We start from the raw sequence: 14,905 nt of genomic DNA on the forward strand, positions 1-14,905 counted from the left end.
CTTAAAGGGTTTTATTGCTTTAATACAGCATTACGGAAATAATGACTTTTCAATCTGGTGTTTAAAAGATATCTACCTAATTGATTAGAATTATTATTTAATCTTCCAGTCATTATATTGCCTCTTTTGTAGGACTTCTGACAATCATAAGTACTTCCAGATATCAATTAATTTTTACCAAGTTGATCGAAAATACTATCAAATAAAGATGTCATTCTTGCCACTGTTACAATTGGGAAACACTGAAAGTGCAGGAATCTTAAATCTGTTAATAATATTATTAGACCAATGGTCTTGAATAAGTACTGCAACCACTAAATCAATACATTAGGAAATCCTGCTTTACTTAGCAATTATCACTATTCATTTGAACAAAGGCTTGTCAGAACTTCGAGCAGAATAAGCAATTCTTCTGCACTCTGACCAATTGTTCCTGCTACTCTCATTAAAGAGATGGTGATAAGTATGTGTTTCCACAGTGCTGGACTTGAATTCACGATGAATATTTAGTAAATTGTAGCAGAAAGCTAGTAGTTCTCAAAATTAATCCTAAAATTCTGTTGTGTGAAAAAGGAAAAAGCTCCCAGGTTTTGGATTGGGTCTTGTAGATTAGGAAAATTCTTCCAAAATATGTGCAATCTTGTTCCCTGCCACTTAGAGACCTATATAGAGTTTATGCCAAGTTGGACCTTATCTCAACCCTTCGAAGGCTACAATTGATGTTATGGATAAATGTCAATGTATTACAATTAGATTTGAATAACTTTGGCAATACTAAAATTCTGGCACATTTAGTACAGTTCATTAAGGTAAAAAAAGACATGTACAGTCTAACTATACACAATCTGTTCTATTGCATGCTCAAACTTTGAAATGCCAGGTACAATTAAAATGAGAAAAATTTCAAAGACAGCGAAGAAAATGTCCTGCAATAGATTGCTCCTAAGAGTTCAAACTTTCACAGCAGGCTCTGACAGTATTAAAATGGAATTGTGAGTACTTGGACATTAAAATAATAAGTAAAAACAGAATTCTTTGTTGTTTTTATTGAGGGGAGGTCCAGCTCTTTGGAAGGAGTACATTTCACACTATCTGTACTTACACCAAGTTTAAAAGCACCAGTGGATATTAATACATATGACATACTTTATGATTTCTTCAAGAACATGAATTGTATGTTATACAAAATTGAATGTCAACCTTTCAACATATGAACAGACAGGCCTTTTAGATCTTAGTAAATTCCAAGTTTCATTAAGATAATGGAACTCATGACATTTATGATTCGGTAGAATCCTCTTGTATATCGTCACATACCCCGTGATGGGTTAAAGAACCAGCAGAAATGGAAAACACTTTGGAGTCCAGTATTGCTATTAACTAATGGTATTTATTAGTAACTATGCAATACAATAATATAACTGCAAATAAATCAAACAGGATAGCAATGAATATATGTAAGTAAGTGTGGAAATATATGAAAACCAAGTTCTTTCAAATCTAGGGGTAAATAGATAGTCTTACGATGATTAAAGTTCAGTTCAGTTTGTGGTATTGAATTGAGTAGTGATGGAGAGAGAGAGAGTGAGAGATTTGAGTCTTCAGGTGAGCTGACGCCGTCGATCTTTCCGTTGTCCTCCGAAATCCTTTAGAAGTCACCGACTGTGACCAAAACAAAGGGGACCATTCCTCTGTGGTAGAATTATGAACCCAGGCAAGGGTTGGACACAAAAAAATTCCCCACCGGTCACTCCCTTTTCACACTGTGAGAGCCACTGATCAATCCGCCCGATCAAACCTCCGAAACCCACTTTTTCCTGTGGGCACAACAAAGCTCATTCAGTGTCCAAAACCATGTGTCTGTCTGTTTATAATCTGACCTCCTATTTATCTCACTGTGCCAAATACTAGCTGTCACTCAAACAGCTCCTCCCTTCTCTCTCTGTAAGAATTCAGAAGCTGAAACCAGTGTCCTTGTAAAAATGTAAACATGCAGTGAGCAGTCTTCACCTTTCTCTCTCTCTCTCTCTCTCTCTTAAAACAAGATGTCGGTGTTAAATAACTCTCTCTCTCTTTTCAAAAGCACAGTTCATGGGGGTAATTCAGGACCCCGTCACAATATGAACACGAAATCAGGCAGTAGCAATGTCACCACCCATTTCAATGATTATTTTTCATGTATCATTGCCTGTATGTTTATTCCACAGCGTAATACTTGTTGGAAGCAGCTTCTGAGCAACTTGGTTACATGCAGGTGGAAAAAGGGAAGAATTACTTTATCCCCACCTCCAGATTGTTTTTATTTAATGGAGAGTGTACATTACATAGCACACAAAAGGTAAAAGCCAGGAATAACTGAAAGGCCAAATAAATACTTTGGTAACTAAAGAAATCTTTGCCACTTTGTCTACATCTCCCAAAAAACATGCAAGAAAACTGAATGATGGTAGAAACTAAGTCCTGTGGTAAAGGGTGTGAGGCCCTTTCACCCTTTTCCACCTTATAGGGAATAGGCAAGCAAATTACATTTTTAAAAATTTTAGAAAATGAATACAGAATGAATGCACAAGACAAATGTTTCAAAATGAAGATGAGCCTGAGGAAAGGATTCTAATTTAATAAACTGTATTGTTAATATGTAATTCACGACTGTTACTGGCCCTAATTCCTTGCCTGAACACCACAGGTGAAAACAGTCTGTCAAAATCTAATGTTTCAATTTAGTCTTCAGAATTTGTTACAATGTGCGTAGCTTAATCATCATGATTTTATTCTGTACACTTAGCTAACGAAATGCACTGTGTCGATTGGGAGATGAATCAATACTTGCATTTCAAGTTACCAAGTAAGTGATGGAACAGGAAATTCAAATAGTATCAATTACAATCAAAGTCAGAAAGGTAACACTTTAAATATACAATTTTTTTCAACTTAAAGCTCTGACTATTCATTCTAAGTGAGATAATCTTGAACAATAATGATATTGTCCAGTAATTATGCACAGGACAAATGGAAAAATAAGTGTAATAAAAACAGACATTTCCAGGTATATTCCCTGGCATAAACAGAACTGTTCCATTATGAAATTTTTAAAAAAATTATGAAAGATTTGTGATATTCAAAATGATTTTTTTTTTGAAAAGCTTGCAGCATAAGAAATTGGTGGAAACCAATTTTACAGGCTGGCTTAGGTAATTACCAGAACTACACTTTTCTCTCAATGATAAAAGGCCCATCCTAACAACTCTTGGCTTATACCCATAACCGGTCCCTGTGATGGTCCACTGTGCTTTCACCCGAATAACTTCAATGTAATTCATTATTTTCAAGCCATGGGTAGGTAGAGTCTGGCCTGTCTTTAATGATATAGGTTCACAGGTTGTTTGAAGGCTTGTAATGAATTCTGCAGCGTTCCTTGAAGACCTTTGTAAAGTTTAAAGGAAAAAAATTCAAATTCCTGATACTGTAATTTGCTTTAATCCTCAATTCCAATTGCAGGTCAAAGATTGCTTAATACACCACATTAAAAGCTTTGATCAGTGTGACTTTGTCTTGTACGGAGAAACACATTTTATGTCTGGTTCTTCACCAGTTTAAAACTAACTTGCTTGATTAAAACGATGGGGAAAAAATCTGCCTCCAGGCCCAAAATTTTGAGTGGAATATCTCAAAATCATACAGCGCAGAAACAGCTCATCTGTCTAACTGGCCCAATAAAGACCCTCATCTGGACTAGTCCCATATTCCTCAAAAGCTTTCCTTTCCAATTATCTTTTAAATCTTGTTAATGTTCCCTGCCTCAACAAATTCATCTAGCTATTCATTCCACATATGGACCAACCTCTGAGTAAAAAAGTGGCCACTCAGATCCTTCTAACCCTAACCCCTTTTTCTCCAGTTCCTGATTTGCCAACCTTGGGGAAAAAAGACTGTGCACATTCACCCTACCTATGCCCCTCATTCTCCTACACTCCAGTGAAGACCCTCGTAAATCTCCTCTGTGCTCTTTCCAACTCAGTCGTATTTTTCCCTATAGCAGCGTCAACACAATTTTCCAAATGTGGCCTCATCAATAACTACAACATAACATCCCAACGTCTATGCTCAGTGCCATGACTGATGAAGCCCAGCATGCCAAAAGCTGCTTTTGTGACCCTACTTTCAGGAAAGGATGTATTTGGACCCTCTATCCTACAGTGCACCCCAGGGTCCCGCCATTCAATGTGAAAGTCCTAAGCTCAGTTGTCCTCCCAAAATGCAACACCTTACAATCATCCACATTTTCCTTTCCTCAGCCCTTTTCCCTGTCTGATTACAATCCCTCTTCGTATCCTGACAACTGTCTTCACCATCTACAATAACTATTTTAGTATTTGCAAACTTACACTTCATCCAAGTCATTGATATAAGATGGATGACACATGGGAATGGGCCTAACACTGAGCCCTGGGGGAAAACTGCTAGTCACAGACCTGTAGACCCGAAAGCAAACTTCCACCCTCTGCTGCTCCCTACTATCAAGCAACTTGTGTATCCTATATAAAAGTGGATTCAATCTGGCTACAATGTGCACCATAATCAAGAAAGATACACCTTCTCAATGTTCAAGCTCTCGAGGAATTACAAAATTGGATGAACTGTTAAATGGAAGACTGGAGTCTAACCCACCTAGTTTCTTCGTTACAGAGCATTCAAAGCAAAAAGGCGGTTCAGAATCCATTAATGGAAAACATAATTCTCCGATTTTCTGCAGATGCCGCATCTCAGGGAGGACAACCGTTACACAATTAAAAGAAAAAGTTGTTCATCCAGGCAGCATGGGAGTAAAGAAAGTAACAGAAAATAATATTAAACTGCAGTACATATACGTTCCGATATATTAACCTGAGTTAGGTTTTCTTCTCGAAATTGCAAACATCTCGTTTGCTAACTTTGCAGTATTTCTTCCTGTTGCAATCAGCTGACCTCCCATTTCGTCATCTTGGTAATCGCGAGCGAGGTTGTGTCATGTGACAAGAGCCCATAAATTGCGGGATCGGGACGGGTTCGCTTGTCACCAACCTCCCCAGGGAAAGATCTGATATGCTCTGTGATGCTAAAAAATCTAGGAGAAGGAGCGCTCTTGAAGTTGCTGCATTTTTATAACAGAGTGTGGGAGGAGGGAAGATTACCAAGTGCATGGAAAGAAGCAGTAGTAATTCCAATAAGGAAGCCTGGCAAGGATCTATGAAAACCCACTAGCTACAGACCAATTGCATTAACATCAAGTATATGTAAGATAATGGAAAGGATGGTAACAGAAAGGTTATCATATGAGCTTGAGAAAAGGGGAATGCTGGCAAGTTATCAGAGTGGTTTTAGAAAGGGAAGGAATTCCATGGACTCAGTGATTATGTTGGAGACTGAAATAAGGAAGGCCCAGGCAAATAGAGGTCAGTAGTGGCAGTGTTCTTTGACATTGAAAAAGCCTATGATATGATGTGGAAGGAAGGATTATTAATTAAACTGCACAAGATGGGGGTTGGTGGGAGAGTTTTTAATTGGATTAAAGATTTTTTGTTTGGTAGAAAAATTCAAGTTCGGATTGGATCAGAATTATCAAAACAGTACATAGTGGAAAATGGCACACCTCAAGGTAGTGTGATTAGCCCGTTACTTTACATCATTATGATCAATGATGTCTTCACAAAGGTACCAGTGGATATAGGTAGGTCACTGTTTGCGGATGACGGGGCCTTGTGGAAAAGAGGCAGGAACATGGACCATATAATCAGGAAACTACAAGAAGCAATTGATGAAGCGGTGGAGTGGGGTTATGATTGGGGATGTAGGTTTTCAGTAGATAAAACTCAAACTGTATTTTTTACCAGGAAAAGGGTTGAGGTAGGGAAGAAGTTAAGGATGTAAAAAAGTAATAAATGTGATGAGATGTTTGACTGGTAGGGAATGGGGAACAAGTTGTTCAGCTTTGAAGAGAATGTATGTGGCTTTAGTAAGATCTGTATTGGATTATAGAAATATAGTATATGGATCAGCAGCTAGGTCTCTTATAAGGAAACTGGATGTGATTCAGGCTCAGGCCTTGAGAGTGTGCAGTGGGGCTTTTAAAACGTCACCAGTGTCAGCACTACCGGTAGAAATGGGAATAATGCCTTTGGAGCTAAGAAGGATGCAATTGATGGCAAACTACTGGGCTAACTTGCAGGGGCACAATGATTCTCACCCTACTAAAGGAGTGTTGCAGGAGTGCTGGGAAAATGGGAGGTTTCAGAGGGATACCTTTAGTCGGGTAGGAAATGATATTGCGAAAGAACGTGGAGTGTTTGATCTGAGGATAAGTCCTTCAGTAGTTTATCTGATTGTAGCTCCATGGAAGCTTGTATGGCCTGACATAGACCGGCATTTGTTAGAGGTAAAAAGGAAAGAAAGATATAAAACAGATTTGGTAAATGCATTTAACTGTCATGTGATGGAAAAGTATAGTGATTATACTCACATTTATACGGATGGTGCGAAGGAACCTGAAACAGGAGTGACAGGGTTTGGGGTGGTAATACCAGCAAAAGAAATTGGAATCAGCAGAAGAACATCTAATAAGTTAGGGGTGTTTACAGTGGAGATGCTGGCAGTGTTGGTTGCGTTGCAATGGGTGCAAAAAGCCAGACAAGCCAAAGCATTGATATGTTCAGATTCATCCTCAGTTTAGCCCGTTTAAGGTCTTTTCACACAAACAGTCGGCAAGATGTACTTTATGAAGTCCTTCAGTTAGTTACATGAATTGCAAATACGGGAGGTCAGGTAAAATTTCTATGGGTTCCAGCACATGTAGGGGTGAAGGGGAATGAGAGGGTGGATGAGTTGGCAAAGAGGGCGTTAAAGAAAGAAAATGTGGAAATGCACATTAGTATCAGTAAAGCAGAGGTTAAGTGTGTAATCTGGGAAAAAGTCAACCGAATGTGGCAAGAAAGATGGGACAGGGAGGGGAAAGGGAGGCATTTATATCAAATACAAAAGAGTGTTGCAGTTACTAGGGTAGGTAATGGAAACAGAAGAGAGGAAATTGTGTGGACTAGGTTAAGGCTGGGGCATTGTGCATTAAACAAAAGATTGAAAATGATAGGGAAACACCAGACAGGATTGTGTGAGGAATGTCAGGAAGAGGAGTCAGTAGAACATGTAGTTTTGTGTTGCAGGAAGTATGGGATACAGAGAGAGATGATGAGAAATAAATTAAGGGAGTTGGGGATGCAGGAATTCACATTAAAAGGGTTGCTGGGCATGGGTGAGAGAGCACAAGTCCGGGTATTGTTAGCGTTTTTAAGGGGTACAGGGGTTTTTTATAGAATATGACGAATAAACAGGAATAGGATACTAGGATGGTCAAAGATGGGAGGGTGAAGTGTAGGTTAGTGTGTGTGTGTGCGTGCGCACGCGCGATTGGGTGAAAGGATTTAGAATGTATGTCTAGTGTACATTCTGGAGCAGAGGGTGGCGGTAATGCACCATCAAGCTGGATGCCAACCACCGTAAAACAAGATACAGACAGATCCTCTTGCTGGCAGGGAGGTGAGTTCAGTATTCGAGGAACTTCTCCATCTCACTAAATTTAGACTCATCCCTTCACGTTTGGTAACATGGCTTTCACCGGTCAATCTTTAACTTGTGCCTTTTTCAAGATGTTTCCTAAACCCTTCTAGAACATATAATATAGAGTACCGAACAGGGAAAGGCCATTCAGCCCACAATGTTGTGCCAATTCAGCGAAAAGGCAAATCAAGAACACCCAAACCCTAATACCTACAGCATGTCCATATCCCTCCATCCTCATATCCACGTGCCTATCCAAACAGCTCTTAAGAGCCTCTAATGTATTTGCCTCTCTCACCATAGCAGCCAGTGTAGTCCAAGCATGCACTAGCCTGTGGCACAGGGAGTAATCCGGAGATTCCACCTTCAGTTTCCCCTTGGAAGCGCGGCAACGTTCAATAATGCTCTTGTTAAGGGTCATAGAACATTTCCAACAGTGAAAATGCAAATATTTGTGTTGATTTTAAAGGATATTTAGGGGAACTTGAATTTGTGATCACAGCATACGAGCTAAAATGCAATTTGCCCTTGTTTCCTGAATACCTCAGGTTCTGGGATACTTCTCCTTATTAAAGATGTAGAAATGAAAGTAATTCAGAATCAAACCCTTGTTTCTCAGGTGAAGCCTCAGGTTGAAGAGAAAGCTGGAAAAACATTTGACACATTTGTTGTCAAAGCCTACAAAACACAAGTTGTAGCTGGGACCAACCACTTTTTTAAAGTAAGTTTATCATCTAGGCCTTTAGATATTTCAAAAATTCTTGGCTGTTTCTAATTCATTCACATTGTATGTTACTAAGCTCATGCATGATAACATAAGTAGCTGCTTAAATTTGACAATGGCATTCATATTTATTTATTGGGAGTGCAGATTAGGCCCTTCTGGTCCTTCGAGCGATGCTCCCCAGCAATCCCCTGATGTAGTCCGAGCTTGATCATAGTCCACTTTACAACGACCAATTAACCTATCAACCGGCACATCCTGGGACTGTGGGAGGAAACAGCAGCACCTAGAGGAAACTCACGCAGTCACGGCAAGAACATAGAATAGTACAGCAAGGTACAGGCCCTTCGGCCCACAATGTTGTGCCGACCCTCAAACTCTGCCTCCCATATATCCCCCCCATCTTAAATTCCTCCATATACCTGTCTAGTGGTCTCTTAATCTTCACCAATGTATCTGCCTCCACCACTGACTCAGGCAGTGCATTCCACGCACCAACCACTCTGAGTAAAAAACATTCTTCTAATATCCCCCTTGAACTTCCCACCCCTTACCTTAAAGCCACATCCTCTTGTATTGAGCAGTGGTGCCCTGGAGAAGAGGCGCTAGCTCTCCATTCTATCTATTCCTCTTATTATCTTGTACACCTCTATCATGTCTCCTTCTCTCCAAAGAGTAAAGCCCTAGCTCCCTTAATCTCTGGTCATAATGCATTCTCTCTAAACCAGGCAGCATCCTGGTAAATCTCCTCTGCACCCTTTCCAATGCTTCCACATCCTTCCTATAGTGAGGCGACCAGTGTGGCCTAACTCGAGTTTTATAGAGCTGCATCATTACATTGCGACTCTTAAACTCTATCCCGCGACTTATGAAAGCTAACACCCCATAAGCTTTCTTAACTACACTATCCACCTGTGAGGGAACTTTCAGGGATCTGTGGACATGTACCCCCAGATCCCTCTGCTCCTCCACAATACCAGGTATCCTGCCATTTACTTTGTACTCTGCCTTGGAGTTTGTCCTTCCAAAGTGTACCACCTCACACTTCTCCGGGTTGAACTCCATCTGCCACTTCTCAGCCCACTTCTGCATCCTATCAATGTCTCTCTGCAATCTTTGACAATCCTCTACACTATCTACAACACCACCAACCTTTGTGTCGTCTGCAAACTTGCCAACCCACCCTTCTACCCCCACATCCAGGTCGTTAATAAAAATCACAAAAAGTAGAGGTCCCAGAACAGATCCTTGTGGGACACCACTAGTCACAATCCTCCAATCTGAATGTACTCCCTCCACGACGACCATCTGCCTTCTGCAGGCAAGCCAATTCTGAATCCGCCTGGCCAAACTTCCCTGGATCACATGCCTTCTGACTTTCTGAATAAGCCTACCGTGTGGAACCTTGTCAAATGCCTTACTAAAATCCATATGGATCACATCCACTGCGCTACCCTCATCTATATGCCTGGTCACCCCCTCAAAGAATTCTATCAGGCTTGTTAGACACGATCTGCCCTTCACAAAGCCATGCTGACTGTCCCTGATCAGACCATAATTCTCTAAATGCCCAGAGATCCTATCTCTAAGAATCTTTCCCAACAGCTTTCCCACCACAGACGCAAGGCTCACTGGTCTATAATTACCCAGACTATCCCTACTACCTTTTTTGAATAAGGGGACAACATTCGTCTCCCTCCAATCCTCCGGTACCATTCCCGTGGACAACAAGGACAAAGATCCTAGCCAGAGGCTCAGCAATCTCTTCCCTCGCCTCGTGGAGCAGCCTGGGGAATATTCCATCAGGTCCTGGGGACTTAACTGTCCTAATGTATTTTAAGAACTCCAACACCTCCTCTCCCTTAATATCAACATGCTCCAGAACATCAACCTCACTCATTGTCCTCACCATCATCAAGTTCCCTCTCATTGGCGAATACTGTACCAAAGAGAAGTATTCATTGAGGGCCTCGCTCACTTCCACAGCCTCCAGGCACATCTTCCCACCTTTATCTCTAATCAGTCCTACATTCACTCCTGTCATCCTTTTGTTCTTCACATAATTGAAGAATGCCTTGGGGTTTTCCTTTACCCTACTCACCAAGGCCTTCTCAACCCCCTTCTTGCTCTTCTCAGCCCCTTCTTAAGCTCCTTTCTTGCTTCCCTATATTCCTCAATAGACCCATCTGATCCTTGCTTCCTAAACCTCATGTATGCTGCCTTCTTCCACCTGACTAGATTTTCCACCTCACTTGTCACCCATGGTTCCTTCACCCTACCATTCTTTATCTTCCTCACTGGGACAAATTTATCCCTAGCATCCTGCAAGAGATCTCTAAACATCGACCACATGTCCATAGTACATTTCCCTGCAAAAACATCATCCCAATTCACACCTGCAAGTTCTAGCCTTATAGTCTCATAATTTGTCCTTCCCCAATTAAAAATTTTCCTGTCCTCTCTGATTCTATCCTTTTCCATGATAATGCTAAAGGCCAGGGAGCAGTGGTCACTGTCCCCCAGATGCTCACCCACTGAGTGATCTGTGACCTGACCCAGTTCGTTACCTAGTACTAGATCTAGTATGGCATTCTCCCTAGTCAGCCTGTCCACATACCGTGACAGGAATCCATCCTGGACACACTTAACAAACTCTGCCCCATCTAAACCCTTGGAACTAATCAGGTGCCAATCAATATTAGGGAAGTTAAAGTCACCCATGATAACAACCCTGTTATTTTTGCACCTTTCCAAAATCTACCTCCCAATCTGCTCCTCTGTATCTCTGCTGCTACCAGGGGGCCTATAGAATACTCTCAATAGAGTAACTGCTCCCTTCCTGTTCCTGACTTCCACCCATACTGACTCAAAAGAGAATCCTGCTACATTACTCACCCTTTCTGTAGCTGTACTAGTATCCCTGACCAGTAATGCCACCCCTCCTCCCCTTTCCCCCCCTCTCTAACCCTTTTAAAGCACTGAAATCCAGGAATATTGAGAATCCATTCCTGCCCTGGTGCCAACGAAGTCTCTGGAATGGCCACTACATCATAATTCCAGGTATGTATACAAGCTCTCAGTTCATCACCTTTGTTCCTGATGCTTCTTGCATTGAGGTACACACATTTCAGCCCTTCTACCTTACTACCTTTACACCCTTTATTCTGCTTCATTCCTCAAAGCCTCTTTATGTTAGATCTGGCTTTACTCCATGCACTTCTTTCACTGCTCTATCGCTCTGGGTCCCATCCCCTTTGCAAATTAGCTTAAACCCTCCCGAACCATGCTAGCAAACCTGCCTGCAAGGATATTTCTCCCCCTTGAGTTCAGGTGCAACCCATCCAATCTGTACAGGTCCCACCTTCCCCAGAAGAGATCCTAATGATCCAAAAATCTAAAACCCTGCTCCCTGCACCAACTCCTCAGCCACACATTCAACTGCCATCTCCTCCAATTCGTACCATCACTATCACGTAGCACTGGCAGCAATCCTGAGAACGCCACCCTTGAGGTCCTGTTCTTCAGCCTTCTGCCTAGTTCCCAAAACTCACACCTCAGGACCTCATCCCTTTTCCTGCCTATGTTGTTGGTCCCAACATGTATCACGACTTCTGGTTGCTTTCCCTCTCGTACCAGGATGTCGTGCATCCGGTCAGAGACATCCCAGACCCTGGCACCCAGGAGGCAACAAACCATGTGGGTGTCCTTCTCACGCCCACAAAATCTCCTCTCTGCTCTATAGAGTCTCCAATGATGACAGCTCTCCTCTTCTCCGTCCCACCCTTCTGCACCACCGGGTCAGACTCAGTGCCAGAGGCCCTGTCACCATGGCTCACACCTGGTCGGTCGTCCCCGCCAACAGTATCCAGGACGGTAAACTTTTTATTCAGGGAATGGCTACAGGGGTGCTCTGCACTACCTGTCTGCTCACCTTCGCTTTCCCCCCTTTGACTGTCACCCAACAACCTGCTTCCAACAGCCTAGGTGTGACTACCTCCCTGTAGCTCTCATCTATGACTGCCTCATTCTCCTTTGAGTCAAAGATCATCCAGCTGCTGATCCAGATTCCTGACATGGTCTTCCAGATCACCCAGCCATATGCACTTCTGGCAGATGTGACTCTGCAGGAGAGGGGCGTTCCCCCAAGACTGCCACATCCCACACGTGAGGCACATCACCGTCTCAGGAGACATTGTAAAGACTAACTGCAAGCAAGCTTGTCCTCCACCTCTTCTCGTCAAAGCCTCAGAGCTCCACTCCCTCACTGGCCCACTCACTGACTGGCCACTTTCCACAGGCCATTTTGCTTGAGCTACCCCTCTATTTATCTGTCTGAACTTTTCAAAATGGTTGGTCACCTGACCTCAATTGCCCAATCAGCTGCTTTCTGCTGAGTCTGAGCTATTCAAATCTTAATTGTCTAATCAATGGCTTTCTGCTGATCTATTCAAATCTTGATTGTCTAATCAACGGCTTTCTGCTGATCTATTCAAATCTTGATTGACTTGATTGCACAGACCAACTGCCAAAACTGCCAGAATCTCTCGAGTCAAAGCCTCAAAGCTCCACTCCTTCACTGGCCCACTCACGCACTGGCTGCTTTCCACAGGCCGCTTCACTTGAGCTATCCCTCTATTTATCTGTTTGAGCTTTTCAAAATGCTTGAATGTACAAAATTCAGAATGTACAAACTCCTTCCACATACTTCTACTTACGAAAGTAAAGCTATTGAAATGTTACTTTAGCAGTGAGGAAAGGCAAATTTCCAAGCTGACCCTTTTTACAACAACTCTTCGATGGATTTTCTGTGTAAGGAATAGAAGATGGAAGTGGGTCATGTGGCCCACTCTGCTACTCAAGTCAGGCATAGTTTACATTGGTGCCTTTTTCCTGCCATATCCCTAGACCCTCTATTATAGACTTTAGATCTGAATGCACTTTGCCTGCACAGTCCTCCAGGCCAGGAAGTTCCAAACCTTCACTAAGTGAAGAACAATCTTATTTCTGGTTTGGATCACCTACCCCTCGTGTAACTGATGCCCAGTCCTAGACTCCTCAGCTGAAGGTACATCTGTCTAGTTTTGGCCCTCAAGTATTGCATTGTTCGGGGAGATTGTCTCTTTCTTGAAACTGCAAAGTGAGACTCTGCCTTCTCAATATCCCGTCATATGATAGAGCTAGCCTGACTCTTTACTCCACAAAAATAAGAAAACCCGAATATGGTATTCCAGAAGTAGGCTCATCAAATGTCTATATAATAGCAGTGATGTATTTACATTTGTACCCAGATCCCCTAGTTTGACTACTCGCCTGCTGGCTGCAGTGTATGGTGCCCTTTAGTGACTTGTGTACAAGGATGCCCAGTCTTTTTAAACACTAGCATTTCCCAATATATTTTTCATTGGTCAAAAACAGCAGATACTTCAGTGTTTTTTTTTTACAAAGTGATTGTGAAATATGTACTGTATGCCAGAGTTTGAGAAAAGTAAAAATATTTTGTTTTATAGGAACTTGGTAATCTGCACTAGAAGACTGTACTACAATTTTTGCTTGCCATGTTGCAACTCGACTATCCCCTTGTTGTTCACTATTATTATTAACCCCTCTGTTGTCACGTGCCACTAACCTCTTTTGCAATTTAACTTTTTCTGCTTTCTACCATCTTTGAGCTTCCACTTTGTCCTGTCATTTCACCCAATATTTCTGCATTTATTTAGTGCTGACAAAATAGTGTTTTAAACCATTAACTCTCCATAAGTGCAGTAGTTTGAGATTTTTTATCGTACTGATAAGACTTATTAGTACATAGGTTGAGATGCTAGCCTGAACAATTTTATTTTATTTTGTTAGATCCATGTTGGTGGCAGTGACTACATTCACGTCAAAGTATATGAAATGCTTCCTTTTCAGGGAGGTAAAAAGGAGATAATGGGCATCCAGAGCAACAAATCAAAGGATGAAGAACTAACTTTCTTTTGAATACAAAATATCTTACTGTCAATGCTCTAGGCTTATGCAAAAGTAGTTTGTTTTATATTTTTAAGCTTCTCTCTTTTGGCTTTATCTAAACTGGGGATATTCTTATTTTGCATCAACTTCTAGCCATATAAACCATATCATGTGGTTGGGAGAAGAGCGCAGAGGTTCAAGAAGTTTGATTATGTATACCATCCTTGAACTAACATGAAAGATTTTTTATAATCAAAGGTTGTTGTGGTGAATTCAATTTGTGTAATGAAAAGAACTGGCATAATTTTTGAACTAAATTGTTTTTATTGAGATTATGTATACTTTTTATTGTACCCTGCAGTTTATTTTAAGAAATAAATGCACTTGCTACTGCTTGTCAAAGGATTTTATTGCTTTAATACAGCATTACAGAAATGATGACTTTTCAACCTGGTGTTTAAAAGACATCTTCCTAATTGATTAGAATTATTTCATCTTCCAGTCAGTATATTGCCTCTTTTGTAGAACTTCTGACAATTTTAAGTACTTCTAGACATCAATTAATTTTTACCAAGATGATTGAAAATACTATTAAATAAAGATGTCATTCTTACCACTATGTTGTTTTTAATGAGGGGAGGTCCA

At 41.3% G+C, this 14,905-nt stretch overlaps 1 protein-coding gene across 1 annotated transcript; it reads left to right on the plus strand.

Moving 5' to 3' along the window:
• Positions 1 to 5,566: 5,566 nt before the first annotated feature.
• On the plus strand, positions 5,567 to 14,645 carry LOC134347515 (cystatin-B-like). Its single transcript, XM_063049856.1, has 3 exons — positions 5,567 to 5,635; positions 8,207 to 8,308; positions 14,162 to 14,645. The coding sequence occupies exons 1-3, from the start codon at positions 5,621 to 5,623 to the stop codon at positions 14,288 to 14,290; spliced, it is 246 nt and encodes an 81-aa protein (XP_062905926.1). The 5' UTR covers positions 5,567 to 5,620; the 3' UTR covers positions 14,291 to 14,645.
• Positions 14,646 to 14,905: the final 260 nt, after the last annotated feature.

Source organism: Mobula hypostoma, chromosome 6, assembly GCF_963921235.1.
Source record: "Mobula hypostoma chromosome 6, sMobHyp1.1, whole genome shotgun sequence".
Lineage (NCBI taxonomy): Eukaryota > Metazoa > Chordata > Chondrichthyes > Myliobatiformes > Myliobatidae > Mobula > Mobula hypostoma.